At 43.7% G+C, this 26,675-nt stretch overlaps 1 protein-coding gene across 1 annotated transcript; it reads left to right on the forward strand.

Annotated features, from left to right (window-relative positions):
* The first annotated feature begins 20,509 nt into the window (after positions 1-20,509).
* Positions 20,510-21,084, forward strand: LOC125521765 (uncharacterized). The gene has a single exon (XM_048686828.2). The coding sequence runs from the start codon at positions 20,628-20,630 to the stop codon at positions 20,895-20,897; it is 270 nt and encodes an 89-aa protein (XP_048542785.1). The 5' UTR covers positions 20,510-20,627; the 3' UTR covers positions 20,898-21,084.
* Positions 21,085-26,675: the final 5,591 nt, after the last annotated feature.

Raw genomic sequence — 26,675 nt, forward strand, 5'->3', positions numbered from 1 at the left:
GAGTCAATCACCAAGGACCTATTCGCGTCCTGTGGAGGATTATAGAGAACAGTAAGAGAGGGATGCCTGTGCATATGAATGATGGGGGTAAGGTTGTGGTCGCGGCTCATATGAGAGATGGGAAGTGGGCATCAACACACGAGGGAACATGTGATCATGCACCATTGTTTTTTGAACACAGTACAGACGCAAGCGCTCATATATACACGTATACACTCACCCCTATGAACGCACACACGCACACCCTACCCGTATGAGCACATTCGAGAGACTGGGCCGGCATATCATCTTGAGTACGAAGTCACCATAGGCGCCTCGTAGTCATCATGCACTCATTGTTAATTGTGCATGTAAGAGTATACCACATAGCACATGTGTCTCAACCTCCTAGCTGTCCATGGTTTAAACCGTATATATTTCACTAGTAGAAAAGGGGACTTTGGTCCAGGCCGGGTAAGCCCATTAGTCCCGGTTCAGTCCAGAACCGGGACCAATGGGTGCATTTATTCCGGTTCGTGCGGCTAAGGCATTAGTCCCGGTTCACCCGGGCCCTTTAGTCCCGGTTCGTGCCACGAACCGGGACTAAAGGGCCCGGGTGAACCGGGACTAATGCCTTAGTCCCGGTTGGTGTCACCAACCGGGACTAATGGGCTTTGAAGCATTAGTACCGGTTCATGGCATGAACCGGTACTAAAGGTCCCATTTTCAAACTCCCCCCCCCCCTCCCGTGGACCGCCTTTTCAGTTTTAGAAAAAACAAAACAAAATGATGGAAATGTCAAAAAAATTAAAATAAAATAAGTTTTCCATGTGATATGTGGTCTAGTTGTTGGGAAAATTTACAAATATGAATTTCGACTTTATTTACAAAATCTCTCTGGAATTTGTAAAATGGGCATAACTTTTGCATACGAACTCAGATTAAAAAGTTTTTTATATGAAAAATCATCTACTCGAAAAGTTACATCCAATGGAGACCGCTTACGGCCTGTTTGCAAATTTATAGAATCCTCAAATTCCAAAAGGAAAAAAAGTTATGCTCAAATTTCAGTTTTTTTAAATTTTCATTAAATCTGGTCAAACTACTTATTCAAGAAGTATTAGTGTTACTAAATAATTATTCAAGAATATTAGTGTTATTAAATAATTATTTCAGTTTTTTTGAATTTTGGTCAAATCTGGTCAAACTATGGTTAAACTGTGGTCAAACAATGGTCAACTACTTATTCAAGAAATATTAGTGTTACTAAAAAATTATTGTTTTTTAGAACAATAGTTTCAAAGTCAAACAGTGAAATGTGTGACTTCATGCTCAAGCTAAACTCCTGAGGTTAATAGGATTGACATCTTACTATTGTGAGGAAAACAACGAGTGCAGACTTGGAAACGAGGGAGAATAGAACCCGGAAGTTAAGCGTGCTCAGGCTGGGGGAGTGGGAGGATGGGTGACCGTCCGGGAAGTTAGATGATTTGGAATGATGAGGGGTGATTAGAGATTAAATTGAGCAGTGATGAGGGGTGATTAAAGATTAGAGGTTAAAATAATTCAGAAATTTGAAAATAAAAAAATTTCAAAAAAAATCAGAAAATTTCCTTTAGTACCGGTTGGTGTTACCAACCGGGACTAAAGGTGGACCGGCCACGTGGAGGGCCTTTAGTCCCGGTTCTGGTTTGAACCGGGACTAAAGGGTCAGGGCATTAGTACCGACCCTTTAGTCCCGGTTCAGGAACCGGGACTAAAGGCCTTAAACCGTGGGATAGATTCTATAGTCGGTTACCCCTTGTACAATTATGTGTGTTGTAACTTAGTTTAGCCTGAAACCATGTGTGGTGTGTGTGTGCTTGGATCCATCATTGCACAATTATGTACGACATCAATATTATACAATGTGATTTTCTTAACAGTTATCTTGGGTTAAAGTGTGCCTTCCATGAAGGGACTACACACTTATAAGCTATAGTACGTTGAGGGCCTCCTATATGTATACCAACCGAATATCCATAGTCATTTATATCATGGACACAATGAATATTCAACCAAAATGTGTGAATCACAGTCTCCAATCTCTTTCTTATAAATATACCACCTCATCTTCACCACAAGATAGCAAGCTAAATTGGTATTCACATGAACAAAGGGGAAGGTGAGAAAAACACAGAGAGATTAGATGAAGAGACATTCACATGGGAGTTGGAGACATCGGATAATTAGCAAACTATCTTGTGTTGGGTACTTAGCAATGCACTCAAACAAGTTTTACATAGGTCACGTGATACGTCCCCCCAAGTGCTAATGGACTGTCAACCTAGAGGGATGCCACAACCTGACTCACACGATGATCTATCAGTCCATTTGAGCTAGAAAGTTTGCTCACGGATGATAATCACAAGTATAAACTTTCTGGCTACATCATCGACCATCTGAGTATGCAAGCAACAACTCATTCTTGAAGATGCTCTTATAGTATCGTATTCTATATCACGGCCTCAATATCAAGTGTATGTACATCATAGTAGAAACAAGCATATTGTGGGAGTTGGTAACTTGTGTTGACGTTTGATTAGCACTCATAATCATGCTAGGCAAATGTATGCGAGTCCGACAAACACCTTCTAATAAATCAAAATGTCTTTCTAGTTGTTTTCCCTAAACAATATCACATGGCTCTTGTGTCGGGCAAGTGGTATTGAACTAAAGTGACTAGGTGAGACTTGGCCTATCATGCACACCTCCCTATTCCCTGCTCCATCCTCCCTCTTCGCCCCATCAACTGAATGTGATCGTCCACGGTTGTCAAAGTTGAGACATGATGTCAACGTTTATTTAGTCTTTCCTTTGAAAATATGCCAGCATTAGGGCATCTCCAACACCGATCCTCAAATCGTTTGCTACCATTCGTATAGGGTGGGGGGGGGGGGATTTGCGGGCATCCGGACCGTTGTTATGCCCGCGTCCGACTACCCTCCCCCACCCAAAAACTATATATCCCTCGCCCGCGCATGCATGTTTCCACAAGAAAGGGGTCATCGCCACTACAAAGCACCAGTGCCACATTCATGCCAGCACAGAGCGACGCAACCTCTCACAACGTTCAGACATTGAAGCGGCGCGCCGACCGAGAGCATCGCCCTCGTCAGTTCTATGTGCAGGTGGCTACCCCACATTCAAACAATAGCGCCCGTCTGTCCGCCTACCTTGCATTAAACATGTGTGCCGTTGACTAGAAATGGCAAGCTGACACCATCTGTTCGCCCGTCTGCCGCCCACCATTAATCACTTCGCTGGTTGAACTGCCATCCTCCGCTCCCTTTCTCCTATCTGCACCACACCTGCCATGGCATCCTCAAGCTCGAAAGCCGTATGGGACATCCTCTCCTCCGAGCAGTAATAGGAGCTTGCCGCCATTGTAGCCGGCTGGCAAGTAGGCGGGCAGAAGGATGCCAGCACTACCGCCGGCCCAATGGCAGAGGCGGCCGACGACGAGCCGATGCCACCCTCCTCGAAGATCCATGCCTGCATCACAATCGGCACGGCCCATGCCCATTACACGGAAGTGGTGTTGGCCGAGTGGGAGGCCGCATTCCGGCAGCTGTAGGCCAACTAGGAGTACAATGTCCGTCTCTCGACGAGCACCGACACACAGAGGAGCAACTCATCGCCGGCACGGGCATCACGCCGAACGTGGACTTACCCGAGAGGAGGCGCTGCTCCAGTCCTATCGCACCGCTCATGAAATCTACCATGACCGTTGGCGGTACCGCCAACGTCAGGCAGAGTTAGAAGCCGCCTACAGGGACTTTGATCAGGCGGCACATGAGGTGTTCGGCGAGAGAGAGAGGACGAGGACGAAATCGCTAGATACGCCACGGTCCCGCCCCGCTGCCACGACAACGAAGTGGGCACGTCCGTGGGCGCCGCCGGCAACAAGGAAGAGTAGCACATGGGAGGTCACAGGCGTTTGTATCCTAGGTGGGCCACCGCTCCTCCCCTCCCGTTTAAACCAAGCTTGGAGGCTTCACCCTCGTCAGCCGATTAGCCGCAAGCAAGCTGTGGAGGCTGAGCTTCATTTTCCGGGGCTCATGACTGGCTGGAGATGGGGAACGGGTGCCGATAGTCATATAGACTAGGTTTAGATGAAAAGCATATGGTTTTATGTAAAAATTATCCTGGTATGAATGAATACCATCTGGTGCGTATAAATATGCATCAAATTTGTTAATGTGTATTATATTTCTTCCAAATCTAACCAGACATATGTGGATAGCTTTGGATGGTCGGCTCGGGCATCTTTGTCCGTGGACCTTTAGAGCATCTCTAGCAGATCCCGCAAAAATGTGTCGTATATAAACAGTATACATACCCCCATAAAATGAATTTGCGATACCGCAATGCATCAGACAGAACAGACTCCGTATATACCGTGAAAGTTTTTTTTTCTCTTTTTCTCCCTGCGCTTCTTCTTTCCCGGGATGCACGCATGGATGAAGTCAAACTCCGTCCAGCCAGAATGGTGCCGCTGCAGCCCGCCGCCTGCACTAGTAGAAAAATGGCCATTTGTCAAACATGGTTCTCGAACGGGGTGGGTAAAACAGATAATGCAATGCAGACTTGCTTTCACTATGATGAAAGTCTCTGATCTCCAAGACAGAACATTAACCTCTTAATTGACATTCATGATAAGAGGCTGGACTGATAAGATATTGCAATGCGGACTTGTTACAGAATTCTTTAATAAATGAGATGTTTTTTCATGTTGCTACCTTGTGGATACGTTTAATGACATGTTTTGAGTGTTTGACTATATCTAAACAGGATATTTAGGGTCATCGAAATGACATAGTTTAACAGAAAGTGGGTGTGCCAACTACCAGGATTATAAGCTCTTTCAGCTTTGTATTGCTATTAATTTTACATAATGCATGGTGGTTTTACAGATTTATGTTCTTCCCAGACAATACTTATATTCAATAAATCTACAATAAATGTTTGGTAATTAATTGTGTAAATTAATCTAGTTCCTTTTTGTATTTTTAATTTCTCACAAACTAAATCGATTCAGCCACAAAGCATAGACACACAACTACACAAGACAGTAGCAATATTTCTAGTGAACTGTCCCAGAGGTCTGACGAATATCAGCTTGGCACTTGTAGTGAAATACTTTAGCGGGAACTTATTTCTAGTGAACTATTTCAGTGGGAACTTATTTATAAAAACGGCAAGCTCAGTTTCTTCATGCCTAGTAGAAGTCACATAGTTAGTACGAAATTTTAATCAATGGCTGTTACAATTTTGATTATGTATCTTCTATTTTATCTTACCACAAGTTTGCTGCATGTAGCTATGCTATTGCATCTCGGAAATCCTACAGCCATATCCTCCAGTTCGCTGTATGTCTGGGTCAGCTCCACGGATGCTTGGTCTACTTCATTATGGCCTACTTGGATGGCTTCAACTTCTGGGCCAGTTCATTCTACTTCTGGGCATATTTCATCGGCGCAAACAGTTCATGGGTTGTGATACCAACGGTGATCGCCACAAGGAGCTAAGAAGATCTGCGCAGCCATTCATCAAAGCGAAAGGTGAAGACTAAGTAAAGCCTGCCATAGTCAGGGTTTGATTGCAACCAGGACACTGCACTATGGAAAATATTGTTTGTTTGCCACACTGAAATTGTTGTTTTATTACTATAAATCTGCTTGCACGACATTGTCTCAAACAACTATGTAATACTTGATGGTGTTTTTCCCTATCAAGGAGGTTGCTACTTGTTTGCATTAAATGAAAAGGTTGTGCGACAATGAAAGCCCTTCCTATGCAATATAATCTCTGTTTTAGTCTTTCTACTCAACTCAATAACCTTTCTTTTGCTTTCAGCAAACAGAATTTTGAAGCCAATTCTAGTGTGATGAATGATAATACTTGTGAAGGTGATGACTACCTTGGTTATTTTGTATATACTGTTTCTATTTCTCCCGTGAACCTTGTGCCTTTTTTTTCTTCTTGTTATTCGGTTCTCTGATTTAGCAATTCCTGTTATTCAGGTTGGACACCACCCTTGATGTGATAACAAGTTGAAATACCAAAAATCGTATCTATGGTTAGTTCAAAACGAGAGTTTTGTTTGGGAAAGCAGGAAAAGCCAAGTCGGAGCCCATGGAACGGCACGAGCTGCTGATGCCGACCAATGACGACAACACCACTATGTGCCTCCTGCGCTGGAGACAAAATATACAGACCCAACTAAGAAAAGCGTAACATTTCGCAACACTTGCTACAAATGGATGAAGAGAACCGTCGGTGCAGTCTTACAAATCCACTGGTGCAGAGTACAGAATTAACAGGGAATTGTTTCATATAGAACATTTGGATCCTTCAACATAGCTTAGATTCTCATCGCTTGGTTAATCTCTCGTGAATTCCGCTAACTAACCAGAGGACTGAGACAGACATAACACATCTCAAGTTCTTTTTTTGCCTTGGCTTTTTAATAAAAGTTGGGGCAGGGGGGTAACCCTTCTCATTTAAAAAAATATTTCTTTTTTGCACTAATGGCCAAACGCTTTGTTGTAGACAATTTTTAGTGCGGATTGACCATTTTCTAGTGATTGCATAGAACGACATGAGTCGTCAATGCTAACAAGTGTGTGCCTTATATACTGATGCAGGTCTTAGCAAAGGTTCAAGCCAGGTTTGATGGGAACACAAACAAACATTTAATGATATTACCAAGTTGCCAGGTTCAAGCCAGGTTTGATGAGAAAATACACTTGCATTTTACTCTATCTCTGCCACAGCCCACTTACATTTTACTCTATATATCTCTTTTCCTGCATGTAATGATACTACCAAGTTGGAAAGTAAGTCACGTTAAAGTCAGTTGATTTATGATGAGAAAATACACTTGCATTTTGCTACAAAAAAAATCTTTTTTTCTTCCATCCACATTCGATTTTGTTGAACATTTTCGTTTTATGATGGAACCGGTGCCCTTGTTTGCTGGAACCAGCTGGTGGATGTGCTACATCCGGTGTCGATCGAGGGATGCTACAACCAACAAACTTTTTTTGCTGGAGTTCGTTGTTGATTTTTGTTTCCTGCAACTGACGTTTGGTTTTGCTACCACCGGTGACTTCATTTGCTACTGCCAGCGACGACATGTTTTTGCTAAATAATTCTTGTAGATGACATAACTTTGACGGTGGGCGACAATGTTCCTTTTGTTGAAATCGACGCAGCTTTTTGCATCCTCCGGCGACAGTTTTTGCAACCACCATATGTTGACATGATCGGCTCCCTTCTTAATTTTTTGCTACAATCACGCCGTTTTTGTTTTACTGCTACCGGCAACCACAAAACCTTTTGCTACGATGTCGACCGCTTGTGGTACCGGCAAATATTTTTTGCTGGAACTGGCACATTTATTTACTATGATCAGCCGACATTTTTGTGACAACCGGCAACCCGAGGGTAGTTTTTTGCAAACTCATCGTCAGAAGTGCGGCGACCGGCGATCATGGCCGCCGGAGCTTTGGCCATCACCACCTGAGTTGCGACTGTCGTCACGCGGAGCTGCAGTCACGGGGACATGCTACTGCATGCGCGAAGCCGGTGAGAAATACAACAGATGAGCGCAGCGTTGACAGCGACCGGCGGCGAGGGGATGAGACCTGGCGGGCGATGACCGGCGGCGAGGGGATAAGATGCGGCGGGCGGTGCTTTGAGGCCGGGCCGCATGCTCATCCATGGCGGTGCGATGGATTGCTTTCTTACAAAAGAAGGCACACATGGGAGAAGAAAGGAGATCACACGGCTACATATCGCTACATCTTACGCTGCTGGCGGGTCGCTGCGTATCACTCCCCTTTCTTTTATGGGCTGGCCATTTATCGCTTTATTCTCCACCAATTTTTGGAACGTTCTAGAACCTTCCCTGAACCAGTTTTATTTGTTTTCCTTCCATTCTTTATTTATTTTTCCTTTTTTCGTTTTTTCTTTTTATCTTTCTTTTATTTTTCTTTTTTCTTTTTTATCTTTCCTTTTTATTTTTTTTAACTATTTTCTTTTTTATTTTTTTTCTATTACTTTAATATATTTACAAACATCTTCTCAAATTCATAAATTATTTTTGAAATAGGCAGTCTTTCAAATATTAAACATTTTATTTCAATTGTGAACATTTCTTAAATTCTTGAACATTTTTTTTACAAATACCTGAACAATTTTCGAATTCGTTATATGTGAAATTGCGTACGTTTTTAGAAAATCCTGAACTATTGTTTTGAACTAGAAAACATTTTTAAAAATTTGGGAACAAATTTCAAATTTTGAGAACAAATTTCCAATTTTGAAAACAATTTTTGAAACTCAAGAACATTTTTTGTGTTCATTAATTGTTTTGAATAAACGAACATATTTTGAATAATTTATAAAATTTCAGAACATCTATAAAATAAGTGAAACACTTTTTGAATATTTTGAACATTTTCTGAAAATTCGTGAACAAGTTTTTGAGTACACGAACATATTTTTTCAAATCACAAACAATTTTTTTCCATGAGATTTTATCATTTTCCGAACATCTTTCAAATCATGGACTGTTTTTTAAATTCATAAATATTTTTTACAGAATTCACAACTAGTTTTCAAATCAATAATCTTTAAAAAAATGAAAAACTGAAAACTGAAAAAGGAATTAGTAGAGGTCCCCTAAAAAAGGCATAGGGAATACATATCTCTCGCGCTTCAGGGAGATTAGAGACCAATTGTGTTGATGAGAAGTTCTTATTATTTTATGGAATGTCAAAAAAACTCTCCTTATTTTTGAACGGACCATGATTACATGCACCAGCACTATTCTACAAGCTGTCTTGTGTTTTCTCAAGGGCAGCGTTTCTACGCGGTGAAGCTGTTAGCATGGATGCTCATCCCGTCTTGATTCAGTGGTCACAGCTACCAGCGGGGATCATATGATGTCGTGTTCACCTGGATCAACCACTACCGATCCAACTAGTCGGTAGATTGTCACCCGATACAGCAGCTCGATCTGCTGTTTATAGCGTTGCCAACAAGATTTCTTGTGGTGAACTGATGCTTGAGGAACATGTAAGAAGTCATGCCTCAAATGTTTCTACCGAGTCTTAGTCTCTTTTCAAGATCTCATTAGCAACGTAAGGTCTGATTTGCACATCATGTCACGATAAACTTCCCAATGTCTTCCATGCCTACAAGTAATCAAATACTTGCTAGGAAGTGAATGCGAGATGCGATTTTTGTCTCACGATGACAGGATAGACCAACAGCTGGGGAAGAGGAACTTGGTATTTATATATTGGAAAACGGATCGAGGATCTTGAGCCATCATGAAGCAATAAGCAAGTCAGATGACAAGGACTCTGTCAACAAATATACAAGGCCATTCGGTTGGCCATAAAGCAAACTAAATCAAGTAATCATGTGAATGTTTAACACGAGTACTTCACACGCACAATAACAACCATGCAAGTAGATGAATACAAGAAATAAACGCAGAACACACTTTCTCTTTCTCTCGCCTCCGTGGCGCCTTTGGGGGCGGGAGGGACCCGCAGCGCCGCTAACCCCGCCTGGCCTCCTCCCCCTCACCCCGCGCCGTCCCCATAGGAACCCGCCGGTGGCGCCTGGGCAGGCTCTCGGTGCAGTGGCGTCATGGAGCTTCGCTGGGATGCGCTGCTCATCCACTCCTACTGCTCTGCATGGAGTCGACCGCAGAGGTGTTTGTTTCATGCAGCGCAGAGGTGCACATGGCGACACAACACAATGGGCAACGCGAAGCTCGGTCCGGACGTCGTCGTCCGAAACTAGTGTCAGGATGTCCTGCTGTGCTATTGGTGGTCGTCTCAGATGCGCTTTGGCAGTGGCTGTGGGAGACGAGGTTGGAGCATGGATGGTGGCCAGATTCACCTATGGTGACAACGTGACTGTCTATGGCTATTTGTCAAGTTGGCGCATGACGCATTGGTTGCGGCACGGGTGGGGTGGTGCAGTGGTGGGTAGCCTTGGACCTCGTTCTTTAGGCATGGTGGCATCCTCTAACGTTGTGTGTGCTTGTAGTTGCAGCGTGGTGGATGCAGTGGTGGTTGCATGTCGGCGATCTTGTCTCTTTGATCTCCCAGCCATGGTCTGCCACTGTTTGTGGTCCTCGCTGACAATGGTTGGGCCCCTTCCATAGGGCTCGATGAGCTGGAGGTTCAAAGGGATTGGTTACTGGGCATGATGGCACGGTGGCGCCTTTTCTGAGTCGTCTCGGAAGGTTGTGGTTTGTCGTTTCTTGGATTGATGTGGCCGGATCCTTTCTCAGGTTTCTTCGTGGGTGCTTATTGGGTGAAAGCTATATAACTATATTGATCGACGATGGTTTATACTGGCTGCGACAGAGCCTGTGGGCGTTGCGTTTGCTTCTTGAAGCTGTCTCCGAAGAGGTTGTTCACTTCTCTCCAGGTTGTAGGCGAGTACAAGCTGCGGTGTGCCGGTTGTGTCTTTATTGTTTTCTTTTTCTTTTTTGTGTCGTGGTCGGAGTTTCCGTTTGATCGTTTCCAAATCAGGAAAGCATGTGTGCGATTTTCGGTAAAGTTTTCCTTATAAACCGGATCAACTATATTCTTCTTTCTGAAATTGAATGAGCACCTATACCCTCTTGTCGAGGTTCCCTCAAAAACAAGAAAAAGGAAAAAAGCACCAAAGTCTCACATGACTTCACCAAATGTAGGGAACACTATTTGCATTTATAAGGTTCCTGCTAATCTCTTAATAAAAATTGAACATCAGCTATAACAAAGAATTGCCAATGGACAACAGAATTTCAATAACAAATCTCTTAATATTATTTTACCCTAAAAGTTTTCTCACTTGTCCAACTATTTTTCGGTTGCCTAGCAACGAACATTTGTAATTTGCACGGATCAAGTAGATGCTTTTTGTTGGAATTAATCCCGACGTGAACTAGGTACATGTGCGTATGCGAGTCCAACTATGGCAAGAAGTCATGACCGTGTAGTAGTACAAGTCGTGACCGAGTAGTATTGCTATAGCTGATCCTAGCGTGTATATATATGTAGCCTGCACCCCTTGTAACTTGTATCATCGAAAGCAATAAAGAAAACCAACAGGTACGATACGTACCTGCGGCCATCAATCCAGCGAGTTCTCGCGTGCGTTCGTGTGTGTCCAGCTGGTCAACTCGATCAAGTAACATCGATCAGCCTGCTGTTGTGTACGTGCGTGAGTTGTACTGTTCTGGCCGGTGCACGTACGTGCGGCGTACGTAGCTATTTTTGCTAGCTTTGATCAATCGGGAATCCAGTGCTTTACTTCGTCGTTCGTCGTCGGTCGTCGCCGTCGTCAGAAAGTACTTGGCATCTGGTCTGGGCCAACAATTTTTGTACGAGGAGACCAATCGAGTAAATTAACGATCATGTGTCTGTTGCTTCTTTTCATGAATTATTACTTTAGAAAACTGATAAAAATGTTTGAATCAGCTTATGATGATTGTGAATCGGTACTGTTAATTATGAGCAAACCAATGATAGTAAGACATTTTGTGACCATTTCGTGCAACGAAATATAACTTTTTAAATACAAACCATCATAAAATTTTAGGGTTGGGACCCTAGCTAACAGACACTCCCGGCTATCTTTGTAAATATCGGTGATATATTTATTACCTATTCTACCATCGTCATGATATTTTGGTCATAAATAGACATATTTCTTATAGCGTCTGCATTTTTCACCAATAGACACATAGCTGAAAAATGCAAAGGCGGAGAGCAAGTAAAGTAGTGAACTTTAACTGGACTTCCACAAACTCCTATATGTCTAATTGAGGGATTTTGACTTGATGAGCAAAGTTAATTGATGTGTTAGAAACATGCACGATTAGTAGTAACTATCAAAGACCACACAATCCTCTCAATTTTTTTCTCACGAGCAAATGAAACTGACGAGGGCTTGCAAGCAAGCTCATGTGGCAACCGTCAACCGTGCAGGCATGCAGTATTAGCTCGTTGTGGCGCAGATTAGTGCATGTGATGTGCGTGATGCCGCCCTGCTCCTCCACAGAATGATCTCCACGGTGGGCAACAACTAGTGTTGGGCTAGCCACCCTTCTTGTGTTGGGCTAGGCCCGCTTACTCTTCTAGCCCAAGCGGCTTCTCTGTGTATGTGAGTCAGGGCTGTCACTTCGTAACTGAAGACGATCGAGCTAGCTTTGCAAGATGAACCTCACTGCTCTGTATGCAACAGGTTGGGCATGCGCCAACAATGCGTACACGTCTCTACCTGCGGCTTGACAACAACGAGATGAATGGCTAGCGACTACTCCACCCATATAAAAAATGCACTAATGTGGCTATTTGAGGTGCCACAACAGAAGGACTCATGGATCCAGTGGCCAAGCAGGTGTGCCTGATGAAACCATCAAGACGGTTCTCAGTACTTGAGCTTGGCTTGGTGTCATCAAAAAATTTCCCAATACCTTCCATCTCCATGAGTAGTTTTCAAGCCACCAAAATAATGACAAAACACATGGTAGTGGATCACATGGTTAGCGGCAAACGAGGAGGAGGAAGGTATATATGGACGTCTTCCATCATATGGTACTCCAGGTCTCTCGGTGAGCAGGCTCCGCTCTATATGTGAAATAAAATGGTGGAACTGATGGTCTGATGGTAGGTAGCCTTAAACTGGGTTATGAACTGATGATCTGATGGATCACATGGTTAGCGGCAAACGAGGAGGAGGAAGTTTTATCCTTTTGGGGAAAAATCGATAAGTTGTGGTTATGTTTTGTAGCGAAATAAATTATGGTTATATGAAACCGGAACCACGGTAGTTATGAAATTTATTCTTTTGACATAAAAGATATTTATACTAAAATCGTCCTTTGAGCTGAAAGTAGAAAAAAAGCATCATTTGATCAACTTAACGTGCGCCATATATGGCACATATGTTTTTTTAGTGGATTATGGTACATATGGAATTTTCTTTCTTCTGGCAGACCGCGGAATATAGGTGCATGTCTGATATCTCTGGATCAGGTTCTTCTCCTGGTAAGCAAGTCCGTTCAATCAAAATCAGGATTAGGTTCTTCGGGGATTAGTAGAGAGCTATTGTGACGATGACCCATTTTCACTCTGCTTGCTGTTTAGCGGCCCATTTTCCTTCATCCACCAGCGGATGCGTCTACATCTCGCTTATTGCAAGACGGACAAAAGGGTCAGTAGTGGGCCCACCGATTAATTGTTAAATGGTTTGTTACATTCTTTATTTATTTTTACTTTATTTTCCAAAGATTACTTTACATAAATTTTAGAGAAACTTTTACTGCCCATTAAAAATAAAGAAAAGTATACTTTTCATCCCTTAATTCTTGACGAAGTCTAGATTTGGTCCCTCAACTTCAAAACCGGACAACTTGCGCCCTTAACTACTGAAACCGGCCAAGATTCAACCCTGGTCACGGTTTTGACCGGTTTTGGTGCTGTCCCAACCCGGTTTTGACCATGCCGATTCAAATTCGCATACCTTTTCCAAGTCCGTTTAATGTTTTCAAATTCGGGTATTTTTTTCAAATACGTGAACTTTTTAAAAATTTGTGTACTTTTCCAAATCTGCGTACTTTTTCCAAGTTCACGTACTTTTTTTTAAATCCACGTACTTCTTTAAAGTTCCTGTGGTTTTTTTAAAATTCATGTAATTTTTAAAAATTGACATACTTATTCCTATTCACGTATATTTTTTTGGGTTTGAAAATTTTATGTGAAATTGAAAACGTATGCGGATTTGAATATCTTCGCGAATTAGAAAAAAATGTGTGGATTTGAAAATTTATGTCAACTTGAAACAAGTATGTGAATTTCAAACAAAGTTCATGGATTGGAAAGGAACACGGATTTGAAAAAAATACACGAACTTTAAAAAGTATGCGGATTTGAAACAAGTACGCGAATTTTAAAAACAGATGGATTTGAAAAAAAAATACTTGGATTCGATAAAATTACACGAAGTTGAAAAAATACACTGATTTGAGAAAATTACGCAAATTAAAAAAAATCATGGATTTGGAAAAGTACACAAATTTCAAAATAGTTCACAGATTTGAAAAAGGTATGTTTATTTTTGAAAAAATTGCACGACCTTGAAAAACTATGTGGATTTGAAAAGAGTATGTGAATTTTAAAAAGTTCACGGATATGAAAAAATTACACGAATTTTAGTCGGCACCGGTCAAAACCGGGGTCAGTCAGCACCAAAACCGGTCAAAATCGAGACCAGGGACAAACCTTATCCGGTTTCGTTAGTTGGGGGTGCAAGTTGTCCGGTTTCGGAGTTGAGGGACCAAATTTAGACTTCACCAAGAGTTGAGGGACGAAAAGTATACTTTTCTCTTAAAAATATAATCATGAAATGTAAAAGCATTGTTCAAGCAATTTCAAAACTATTCATAGTATTGAAAAAAATACATCGTGTCATTCAAAATTGTTCAACTTTTAAATATGTTCATGACATTTCTTAAAATTGTTCATTAAAATGTTAAAATTTGATTGCAAAGTCCGTAAAAAAATCTATTACCATCAAAATATGCATTTTGGAAAAATTCGAGATTTCCCGGCCCCTACTGAAAAACATTTTCTTCTGGTACAGAGTGATAGGTGCTCAAATGCATTTCTTAAAATTGTATATTAAAATAGTTTATACTAGTTACGGAAAAACCAAATAATAAGATTCTTTTTATTTTACTTATATGCAAAATGAGGGTACCGACGTGGCATCGAACCCGGGTGGACACGACGCATGTGCGGTGGGTAGGCAAGGAAGTCAGCGTGTTCGTGGATACCTCGGTGGAACATGGCACAAGATGACGCGTATAAACACGGTTATTCTTAACCACTCGTGCGAGACATTGTGAACATCTCACACTGTTGGTTATGGTAAACCATGTGCGGCACTTCCACATGATGCACTGCAAAGAATTGTGTGGCTGTTTCCCTTCATCCCACACAATTGTTTAATTTAATTGTGAACCCACTAGAGCACGGAGCCAGATCCCCTGACGTACGGCCCCCTGCCGTTGGGCCGCTAACGGGTGGGTCCGGGCCCACATGTTAGTGTGTGGGCCGTACGTCAGACGAGCTGCGTCCCTAGAGCACATATATCTTCCCATATAATCAAGTGTGCTGTCATCAGTGGCGGAGCCAGGATTCGAGTATAGGGGGGGAGGGGGTACGTATATTGATCTAATCTCATTGGTAATTACTCGTCGCTCCTGCTAAAATTGTCGATCGTTGGGGGGGGAGGCCCCTGCTCGTCTGCCCCTGGCTGTCACAATTTATCACACACGGGTTGGTTTTAGCAAAGCGTGTGCAGTGTTTTCCTTCATCGAGCAGAACTCATTTATCTCAACTGTGTGCCAAATAATGCTCACAATTCTCCCAGAAAAATCATGTTAGTTGTCATTACTTAACGCCCGTGGGTTTGTCAAAGGAAGTGTTTGCCTGGTCTCGCAGACTGTTCGCTTTTCTTAATCGTGCACAATGGGTTAGCCATGGCACACATTTTGCATTCCGGCAGACGCTGGCAATCACGTCTGCCGTCGACCCCACCTTGAGGTCAAAGTACTCCACGTCCTGCCGGAGCACCGCTGCCAGGTAGCGTGCACGCATCCGCGACGCCTGCCGCTCCGCCGTCCGTGACCAGCAATACCCCTCTGCCGTGCACACACATCACATTCACATGTATAGTATAGTTACTGATTTTGCTCCGCCAGCATCCAAATAAAATGAAATATTCTCAGTCTCACACTCACACTCCGTCACTCACCTAGGAACGCCATGATCCAGCTGCCCAGCGCCAAGAAGACAAGGTTCCTCGCGTTCTGTTAGTTGCTCGTCAAAGCTGCTACGGTTTAACAATGGGCACAGGTGTGTAGAATTTGTTGATGCGTACCTCGTCCATCTTGGAGCTCAACTCCTGGAGGTGGTCGGGGCCGCTGCTGCCGAGGTCGTTGATGATGAAGCCGGTGATGAGCAGCTTCACAGGTGTCGAGAAGCCATCGCCGATGGCACCCACCAGGCCCAGTGCCATCAGCACCATGTCCACGGCATCCGCGTGCATGAACACTGACATGACCGCCGCCTTCTTGGCTTGCTTTCTTTCTTTCTGTTGATCGAGCCGTAACAGAGTTAATTTACTCGATAGTTAGTACATCAAGAGCCGTCCAAATTTTAAACTCGAAGGTTTGCTGAATGATTGCAAGAGCACATTAGTTAGTAGTTAGTACAAATTAAGCAGTCCACCTAACGACTTGCTGTCCGTATATATATAGTCTTTCTATCCCAGCTAGTCTTGAAGACTTGCGGTCCGCATATAAATACTACGAGTGGGGAGCTAGCCCTGAAGACTTGAGCTAAGCAAGAGGTCTTTTCTATTACTCTAGTAGCTGTAATAAATTTGAACTATTATTGGTGTTTCTATACTACGACTGAGTAGTGATCGCTGTGAGGGGCACTAGGTGACTTAATTTTACTGTTTTTAATGTCATTCATTTTGCCAGTATACCGATAGTAACTGCAAGGCCAGTGGTTCAGCTTGGATGCCATCTCCTAAGAAAACAGAAAGAAACCCTAATGCTTTCCTGGCTCCATCCACAAGCGGCAGCCGGCCAACCTGCCGCTTTCCATCCATGTTATCCGGCAAGCTCCAACCAGATGATGATGCCCACACGAGGTAGTGCCTGTCCAAGGCTATGTGATTTGGACTCCCAATCAAGATTCGCAGGCAGCGAGGCAAAACCACATACAGCCATCTCCATATGATGCAACAGCGAAAGGATCCGAGGAAGAAAATTGAATGTCATCCAGAGATTATTTGAGTATGATGTGCAGATGCGGTGAATAGAATGCATGGCTAACATACCTCCAGTCTCATGCTCTGTGGCTGCGATGTCCTTGTATGCCCGCTAACTATGGAAACATGCTTGGACACTAAAACGTTGATCACGAGACACTATGCTTGGGCCTCTTGTGATCAAAGCTTCAATTGATGTCTCTATTTTTTATGCAATATAGAACCATCAATGTAATTTCTAGATGTCAATGATTTTGCAACAGCTGATGTATTTATTTTTTCTAGGGAAGTTAGCTTTTGCGTTGTTTGGATGTCGTCAAGGCACCATACTATTAATAGGAATTCATTCTCTCATGGGGATTCGTTTGCATTAAACTGTTTTATTAGTTTATTTGCATTATATTATTATTTGTATGATACAAGGGTCACGATTGTGTATCATATTTTGTTCTGTTAATTGCATGATAAGAAGGGCCAGGTATTCCTTCTGCTGCATGAACTGAAAGCTCAAAACAGTGGTGTGCAGGCTGCTTTTTATCTGGAGTGTTAGCCTGTTAGAGGATGTGTGATATTGTTGCCCTCTAGCAACTACAAAAGTTCTTCAGCAGGTGTGTCAGTTTCCTGTTCCAACGCTTGTAGAATATGAGCAGACTTTCCAAGATTGGATCTATGTTGTCTGCTCCATGGTTCTCTAGAGTACTAACAAATATCTGGAGCTCTAAGACTATCTAGTGGCTGGTTTCTGTCAATGTGTTGTTGGATACGACCTGCATGTTCGGTGTTGCTGCAATGTGCGAATAAGGTCTCTGTCTAACTGTGTTGGAAGAGCCAGTACTCTAGCAGCTGCTGCTTTTTCATACATAAACTTTTGCATGCGGAGTGAGTAGTATGTTTACATAGTTCTTGTTGGTTTCTATACACAAATATCAGTTTGATACTCCCTCGTTTCACTTAACTTTATGGTGTGTGCAAGTTTTTTGCCCATATTCTGAATTATAGTGCCCACTTACTTGTTTGGACAAAAATAGCCGTGTGGCTGGACATGGGCGTGAAACAACCTCCTCTGCATGCGGGAGTGTGTGTGGCTGAGACGCTTTGCACATGGATCTGGACAGAGTTGGTGGAGGGGTATAATGATCCAAAGGACATGCGCCAGCGCATGCATTGGTATTGCAGCTCAACAAAGTGCGCACTAGAATTTGGAACGAAGGGAGTATAACAATTTCGACCTCCAAGAAAACAACTCATGTGGCAATCCTCCTGCAGAAAAAGAGCGTGATCTCTTTTAACTAGAGAAACACAATTATCACACATATTCCTGTATTCATCCACGGAAGAGGTTTATTGTACTGAATAGAAGTGTTTTTCCTAACCTCTAGTATAGGCCATCTAGCACATAGAAGTTAATGTATATATATGAACAAGTAGCACCGAAAATGCATTTGGTAAATACCAACAGACCTCAATGCAAATTACACATAAAATTAGAAAGGAGATTGAAAAATTATGAAGCCTAGAAAAATAAGTTTAATCCTTGTTGTTTTTTGACTTATTCTTTTTTGAAAAAAAAAGTCTTAGTTGGATTGTGGATGATGATGTTGGCTTTGCACATGGATCTGGACAGAGTTGGTGGAGGGGTATAATGATCCAAAGGACATGCGCCAGCGCATGCATTGGTATTGCAGCTCAACAAAGTGCGCACTAGAATTTGGAACGAAGGGAGTATAACAATTTCGACCTCCAAGAAAACAACTCATGTGGCAATCCTCCTGCAGAAAAAGAGCGTGATCTCTTTTAACTAGAGAAACACAATTATCACACATATTCCTGTATTCATCCACGGAAGAGGTTTATTGTACTGAATAGAAGTGTTTTTCCTAACCTCTAGTATAGGCCATCTAGCACATAGAAGTTAATGTATATATATGAACAAGTAGCACCGAAAATGCATTTGGTAAATACCAACAGACCTCAATGCAAATTACACATAAAATTAGAAAGGAGATTGAAAAATTATGAAGCCTAGAAAAATAAGTTTAATCCTTGTTGTTTTTTGACTTATTCTTTTTTGAAAAAAAAAGTCTTAGTTGGATTGTGGATGATGTTGGCTGGTCGGGTCACCGGTCTGTGGAAGGTCGACGGGAGGCTAGAGCACAACGTCGCCACGTCAGGCCTCAGTTGTTGTCTGTGGTTGGTTGATTGAGGGCCAAGTAGCGTCTTGCATCTATCTTGCTATAAATCATCATCCATCCATCTACCTGATCAATACAAACTTGACAGAGACGAGCATGTTCGACAAGTCGCATAAAAAGAAAAACTCCTCCTACATGTCGGCGCCCCCCCCCCCTCTCCTCATGTGCACCACGGAAGAAGATATCGATGGAGCTCCAACCAGTGTCATGTAGGTGGTTGGTAGTGCTGTTGGGTGGGGCCCGGTGCATATGGTATGACAGAGCAGGGGCACAGGTAAAATGGGGTGGTCGGTGGCATGCTAGGGTCCGACAAGATGTCACATGCAAAAATTATGCACCCTGGCGCACAACAATTAACATAACACGGGAAACATTCGACCCTAGTGCATGTGCACTGAGGACCCTCCATGCAGCTCCACCCCTGTAAATTAACTCCCCAACGACGGCTCTTCGGATCAGAGCCGTTCCATGGACTTTGCATCATTTTCTCTGAACGACTGATCCATAGGACGACTAGCGGGCCCCGGCCAAAAGGGACTCGCGATCGCGATCTAGTGTCGTGACCGGATCCCTCCTTCGCTGCCACCTCATCCCAACGCCGCTTCCTCCCCTGCTGCACCTTCCTCCCCTCGCCGCCGCCTGAGGCGCCCTCTGGCAAAGTCCAGATGGCTCCGAGGAAGGCGGTAGCGGGGCCCTTCTAAGGCTGCCCGGTGTTGGTACGACGGCTGCGATCCATGGATCAGGGACGGCGGTCCTTTGGTGAGGCTTGCCCATTCGGTGACACATAGACCAGTTGGTGCTCTCAGCTTGTCAGGCGGATGGCTTCTTGAGGCCAGCGGATTAGATGAAGTCCGTTGAGACGGTCATTTAGTAGGTGTGTCAACTTGGTTTTCCTAGAAGGTGGCCTTGGGTTGATCTATTTATTTATTTTGTCACTCTGTTGAGTAATAATTTAATAAAGATGACTGCATGCATCAGTTTTTATGCAGAGTTCAAGGTAACCTTTTTTTATAAAAAAGACAAGCCTATGCATGTAGCTCCCACTTGCGCAGGGTTTAGAGATTGGACACTAACGGATTCCGTGACACCTACCCCCTTGGAGGTTGAAGTCCGAATCTTGTATCACCACAAAATTCAAAGCCGAGACAATATGATTTGACCGAAAAGTCAGTATACATCAGCAAAGGAATATCTAATCCAACGGTGATGTGCTTCTCAACCTCACGTCACGCTACGGATCGGATGAGGTCAAACCCGGGTGTCCTGGTCCGCACGCGCAGGCATGGAGACAGAGTAGACTCCATCTAATCCAACCCCACACGGCACGGTCGCAATCCTCTAGACTCCGGCTCGTGCGTACTCTGCTTCCGCGTGCCCTCCGAATTCCAACCGGAGACCGGCACGCACGGGGTGACCCTATAAAATCCCCACCCCCACGTCTAGCTCGATCACTAAGCAAACAAGAATCTCCTCATTCGCTCGAGGAGCAGCAGCAGCAAGGAATCCTTCTTTCCAGACTGCCTGATTCAAGCATCCGTCAGTAGAGGATCCATGGCTATGGAGAGGTTCTTCACGGCGCTCGTCTTCTGCGAGGCACCGCTGGACGGCTACGGCACGTCGGTGCTCACCGCCGGCAGCACCGACACGGTCAAAAGGCTGGTCTCAGGTGGTGGTGACGCGACGAAGCCGTTGGTGGCTATCAAGCCGGACGCTGAGAAGGGGCAGGGTTTCTTCACTGGCAAGCAGATGGCGCAGCGGCGTGCTGGGTTCGAGCTCGCGTTCGACGGCCTCAATTGCTTTGACACCGTCGTCATGCACTGAGCATGTCATTGTCATGTCGCTTTCTTGATTTTACTCTGTATAGAACTTGGATCAGTTAGAATGTTTGAGACGTTGGTGGGGTTGTGATGTTTCGTTCATTCTAGTCTAGTATTTGACCGGTGCACAATCTTGTTTACAAACGAAAGGAATTTAAAGGGGACATCTCCTAGTATCATTTTATGTCTTCGATTCCATGTCATGTAGATCATTCAGTCAGACTACTGTTTGACTATCTGTGGCACGCGCTTGTTGTACAATTAAGAGGTGTGGCTGGTAATACGACGTCGAAAATTTCCCTCCGGCTCTGCTTTCCTGTGCATGTACCATCTCTTCCTGAAAAGTAGTAAGAATATAAGAGGAAGATAATGACACTGAGGAGAGAACAAAACTAGTCTCTGCGTGTGTGTAGAATTGAAGTAGGAGTTGGACCTTACAGGCCAAGCTTGCCATTTGGCAAAAGAATAGCCCAACTTTGCTTAGCAATGCTTGACAGAAACAGAGCGAGCGTACATTAGAGATATATCGATCATGATTTCAGATATCACTGTCTGTTAGATAGTTCCTTACAGTGAGAATGTGTTCGAGTGCTAAACGTAAGCAACCCCCTTCTGGATCCCTAGAAGAAAAGGGGAGCAAACCATACAATAATTGCATTTCGATCTTAGCAGTCATGTTATCAGGTGTTGCCAAAAAGGTTCCCGATACCTTCCATTTCTTGCAGTAATTTATCAGAATATGTTGTGACATGGTAAATATGTATTGTACGTACATACTAAATTAACTTCAGATTTTTTTTAATAACTTGTAGAGTGTGGTTTCATCAATTGGTTCAATGGTAACACCATAAAGATGGTTGCATTGGATACGTCCTTCTATTAAGGTAGTGGACTTCTGAAAGGTAAGCACACAGACACTCATATTTCTTTCAAAAGGAAGCTTGCCCTCAGCCTCTGCGTCAAAAAAATGCATACAACAAAATTTATTACGAGGTTTTTGGTTATTTATAGAAAAAAAATAAAGGAATGTACGTCCAGCCAAAGCATCGACAAATATAGATTACAGGGAATGCTCATGTGTTACCAATCCTATTACATGAGGCAATACAAATTATGAAGCAAGAGGGTTCCTGAAAAGGACTTAAGAGCATCTACAACAAGGCCGATATGCCGATAAACTAGCCGATTTACCCCTTATCATGGGTCAACCGATAAGTTCTCGATAAGTGATGTCCCCAGCATTGCTATAAACTTTGTTAAAGTTTACAAAATTAGACTTTGGCCAAAGCCAATATGCGGAGTAAATAAAAATGAAGGGTTATATTATAGACTCCATCTAACCTCCAGACTCCGGCGACCGGGCACGCAGAGGGCGACCATTAAAATTCTCACCCCCGACGTCCAGCTCGATGAGCAAACAAACAAGAATTTCGTTCGACGAGCAGCAGCAAGAAATCCGTCCTGACAGACTGCCTGATCAAATCTCATCTTCATCATAGAATACATGGCCATGGAGAGGTTCTTCAGGGTCAAAAGGCTGGTCTCAGGTGGCGACGACGCGACGAAGCAGGCGGTGGCTACCAAGCCATACGCTGAGAAGGAGAAGGGCTGTTTCTCCGGCAAGCCGATGGCGGAAAGGCGCGCTGGTTTCGAGCTTGCCTTCGACGGTCTCGATTGCCTTGACACCGTCGTGATGCACTAAGCATGTCGTATTCACGATTTTGATCTGTATAAAACTCGGATCAATTAGAAATAAGAATGCTTGACGCAGGCGTAGGCTTTTGATGTTTTTTTGTTCATTCGATTGTACTACTATTAGACATATGGCGTTGAAGATCTTCTTCCAGGTCTGCTTCCGTCAGCCTCTGCCTCAAAAGTACAAGAGTAAGAGAATAGTAGCTACTAGGAGAGAACAAAATTAGGGCCTCTGTACGTGTGCCAAACTTGCCATTTGGCAAAACAATAGCCCGACCTTGCTTTGCAATGTTGTACAGAAAAACAGTGTGGATTACAACTAACTCGAACTTGATTTCAGATATCACCATGTCTGTCAGAATGATTGTTCCTTGCGGTAGGGGTGGAAACATGATTAGGAGAAGCGGTCTCTGCTTCAGTCACGGTATGGCAGATAAGCATGAGTAATTAAGTATGTCCACCGCCAGAAACAAACTCTTTTCTTTGACGGGGAGACAGTGTTTTTTCTGCGGGTCGACGTGGAGATGACGTAACCCCACACGGCACAGTCGCAATCCACATGCTCCTGCACGTGTGTACTCAGCTTCCGCGTGCCCTCCCAGTTCGAACCAGGCACCGGCATGCACAGGGCCAGGCCTCGAGCCTCCAAAATCCCTGGCCCCGACGTGCAGTTCGGTCACCAAAAAAGAATCCAGTGGCCAAGCAGAAATGCTTGATGAAACCAAGAACCTGATACTCGTAGCTTGAGCTTAGCGTGATGTTGTCAAATTTGTTCCCAATGCCTTCCATTTCCATGAGTGTTTTTCAAGCAAGACATTCAAAGACAAAATGCACAGTAATGGATCACATGGTTATTGACACACGAGGAAGAAGGTATGTATGGATATCTTGCATCATATGGACTCTAGGTCTCCAGCACGGTAGGTGAGCAGTTTCTAAAATAAATGGCTGACTTGATGATCTGATGGTACGTAGCCACAAACTAGCGTAGTATTAGAAATCGGGTGCAGACATGTGCGGATTACAATATGCGGACGACACTTTGCTACTCTTCGAGCCCGATGACCATAGTATAGCCTCGATTAAGCTCATCCTCCTCGCTTTCGAGATCATCTCCGGCCTAAAGATAAACTTTTTGAAGAGTGAGGTGATTGCCATTGGGATGGACAATCCTTGTGCCACTCCCATTGCCAACCTTCTTAACTGCAAACTAGGGAGTTTTCCAATTAAGTACCTAGGCCTTCCCATCTCGGACAAACACATCTCGATTCTTAAATGGGAACCCTTATACGGTAAGGTGGCGAACCGGGTTAGTCCCTGGCGCAGCAGGTTTTTATCTTCTGCGGCTAGGCTGATTCTGACAAACTCTAGCTTGTCCTCCCTGCCCCTGTTTACTATGGGCATGTTCCTGCTGGCTGATGGAGTCCACGCCAAGCTCGACACCCCTAGGACTAAGTTCTTTTGGGAAGGAACTGGGACAAAAAAGAAATACCACCTGATCAAGTGGGCGGCGCTCTGCCGCCCCAAGAAATTCGGTGGCCTTGTGATCCTTAACTCCAAACTCATGAATGTAGCGCTCCTTGTCAAGTGGATCTGGAAAGTTTCCCAGAACGAACAAGGACTTTGGGCCGATATCCTTCGCGCCAAATATTTCCCCGATGGGAATTTCCTCACCTCAAAGGCGAAGGGATCGCCTTTCTGGAACGGGATTCAGGCTGTTAAACCTGCCTTCACGCTAGGGGCCAAGTTCTGCGTTAAGAACGGGAACTCCACGAGGTTCTGGCTCGACCATTGGCTTGGGTCGGAACCTCTTTGGCGTAGCCACTTTGTCATCTATCAACTTGCCACTAACGTCGACATTTTGGTGGCCGACGCGCTCAGAACTAACCCACCAGCCATATCTCTCAAAAGACCACTCCTCGCCCATGAACGGGCAAGTTGGGATGGGCTCCTAACTGCCTTGCAAGGTGCATCTCTCTGCCCTGAGGCCGACACGGTCTCGTGGTCCCTCTCGAGCTCCGGGAAGTTCACGGTCCAGTCGCTTTACAATAAGCTGACCGAGGGACCGACTCTTGACATAGCTAGGGGGCTATGGAAAGCGACTATTCCTCTGAAGATCAAAGTTTTTCTTTGCCAATTATTCCGTGACTGCCTCCCTCTTCTAACAACATTGCCATTAGACACGGCCCTTCGGATGGGTCTTTTTGCGCGTTATGTGGAGCGCATGAAGATGCTAACCACATCTTCTTCAAATGCCACCTAGCTCGTTTTGCTTGGAGTGTCGTCCGTGATGCGTTTGCGCAGAACTAGAATCCCCATACGGCGTCGGACCTACGTGGGATCCTTCTCGCTCATAGGGGTAGCTTCGGGCGCGTGCTGTGGAGATGCGTAGGGGCGCTGTGCTGGTCACTATGGACCACCCGTAATAAGATGACTATCGAACACAAGTTCCTTAACCATCCTGCTGATATTATTTTCAAATGCCACTTGTTTCTCCAGACACGGACACCGTTGGGGAAACGGCGTGATGCAGATCGGATGATGGAGGCCATGGAGCGGATCCGCACGATACAGTTTGAAGCCCGTCACTAAGATGTTGCTCGTGGTGCTACTGGCTGCTTGTGTGCTAGTGTTGCTGTTTCTCTTTATCAGGCTGAGGCCGGTTGCATGTTCCGTACTTTTGGCTTCGGCCACTTACCTTCTGTTGTAGTTTCTGTGTTGAACTTGTTGAATGCTGCCTGTCGGTGGGCTTTATTAATTTAAGGCCGGACGCATCGTGCGTCTTCGTTCTAAAAAAACATGTGCGGATGTTATTGGAAAAACTTGTTAAATTATGTGAAACAAAGAGTGCCAAGAAAATAGATGAATATATGTGCAATGCCAATTTCTGCTAAATGTTACTTTTTTTTAAGAAGTGCCACATTTATGTTAATAACATCAGCAAATTACACCACACGGAGAAATCCAGAGAGATAGCACACCAAGACAAATTACACGAAACAACCCCAATGAAAGAAAATTGTAGAAAACTCCTCCTTGGTCGCTGGAGCCGACAACATAATAACTGAACGTTTCAATTACCACCGTGGCTGGCAGGGAAAACCATATCAGCAAAGTTGTGTTGTAAGCCATGGTGTCTCTCGTGAATGGCATCACACTAGTTGTTGTTCATTGTCAGGGGGAGAAACTATTCATGAAATTACAACACACGTGGCATCTCGATGAAGAAATCCAAAGAGATGGCACACCAAGAGAAATTACAAGATACATCCCCACCAAAGGAACTTTGTAGAAAAATCCTTGGCATGCCGCCACAAACTAGCTTAATATTGGAAATCAGGTGCCTGACATGTGGGTATGTTATTGAAAAAACAAATTAAAGTAGTGAAACAAATAGTGCCAAGAAAATAGATGAATACCTATTTACTGCCTATTTCTATTGAACATGACTTGTGAACTGTTTATTTTATCTTATTCTTCAGAGGATATATCTCAAACTCTTGTTTGTGATGATCGCTGCATTATTACCAGGATTGTTGTCTCGACTACCTTTCAAGGTTCATTTTTTCTATTTTAAATTTGGTGTGGTTGGTACTAAAATAGTTTTGGCCTCAAAATTTTGGATTACTTTCCGAGCAAAATCAAATGAAATGAAATGTGGTAACAAACATCTAATGCTGATCAATTTTTTAGAAATTACTCAGATGTAAATTTTGAAACTTTTCAATCAACAACAATGCAGATGGCTAGATGGCCAGTGACTACTGCCGCCGATAAAACATGCACTCATGAAGCTATTCGAGGCCTGAGTATATACGGATTCATGGATTCACTGGCAAAGAAGATATGCTCCAAGAACCAGGAACATGATTCTCGTGTGTTGAGCCTAACCAGATGTTGTCAAATATTCCAAATACGGATCATTTCTATTAGTACCTTATGAAATGCAAACATATGATGACAATATGTGCACTGTCAATTGGATGGGAACGCCAAACACGGTTAGTGGGATGCGGTATAGCTACATCTTCCCTTATAAGGAAGCACAACGATGTAGGTAAGAACCAACTCCAACTGATGGAAAGCG

This window comes from Triticum urartu, chromosome 7A (genome assembly GCF_056163025.1).
Source record: "Triticum urartu cultivar PI428250 chromosome 7A, HENAU_Tu73, whole genome shotgun sequence".
Lineage (NCBI taxonomy): Eukaryota > Viridiplantae > Streptophyta > Magnoliopsida > Poales > Poaceae > Triticum > Triticum urartu.

Coding starts and splice junctions, on each gene's coding strand:
- LOC125521765 (XM_048686828.2), top strand. CDS start 20,628: ATGGCTATGGAGAGGTTCTTCACGGCGCTCGTCTTCTGCGAGGCACCG.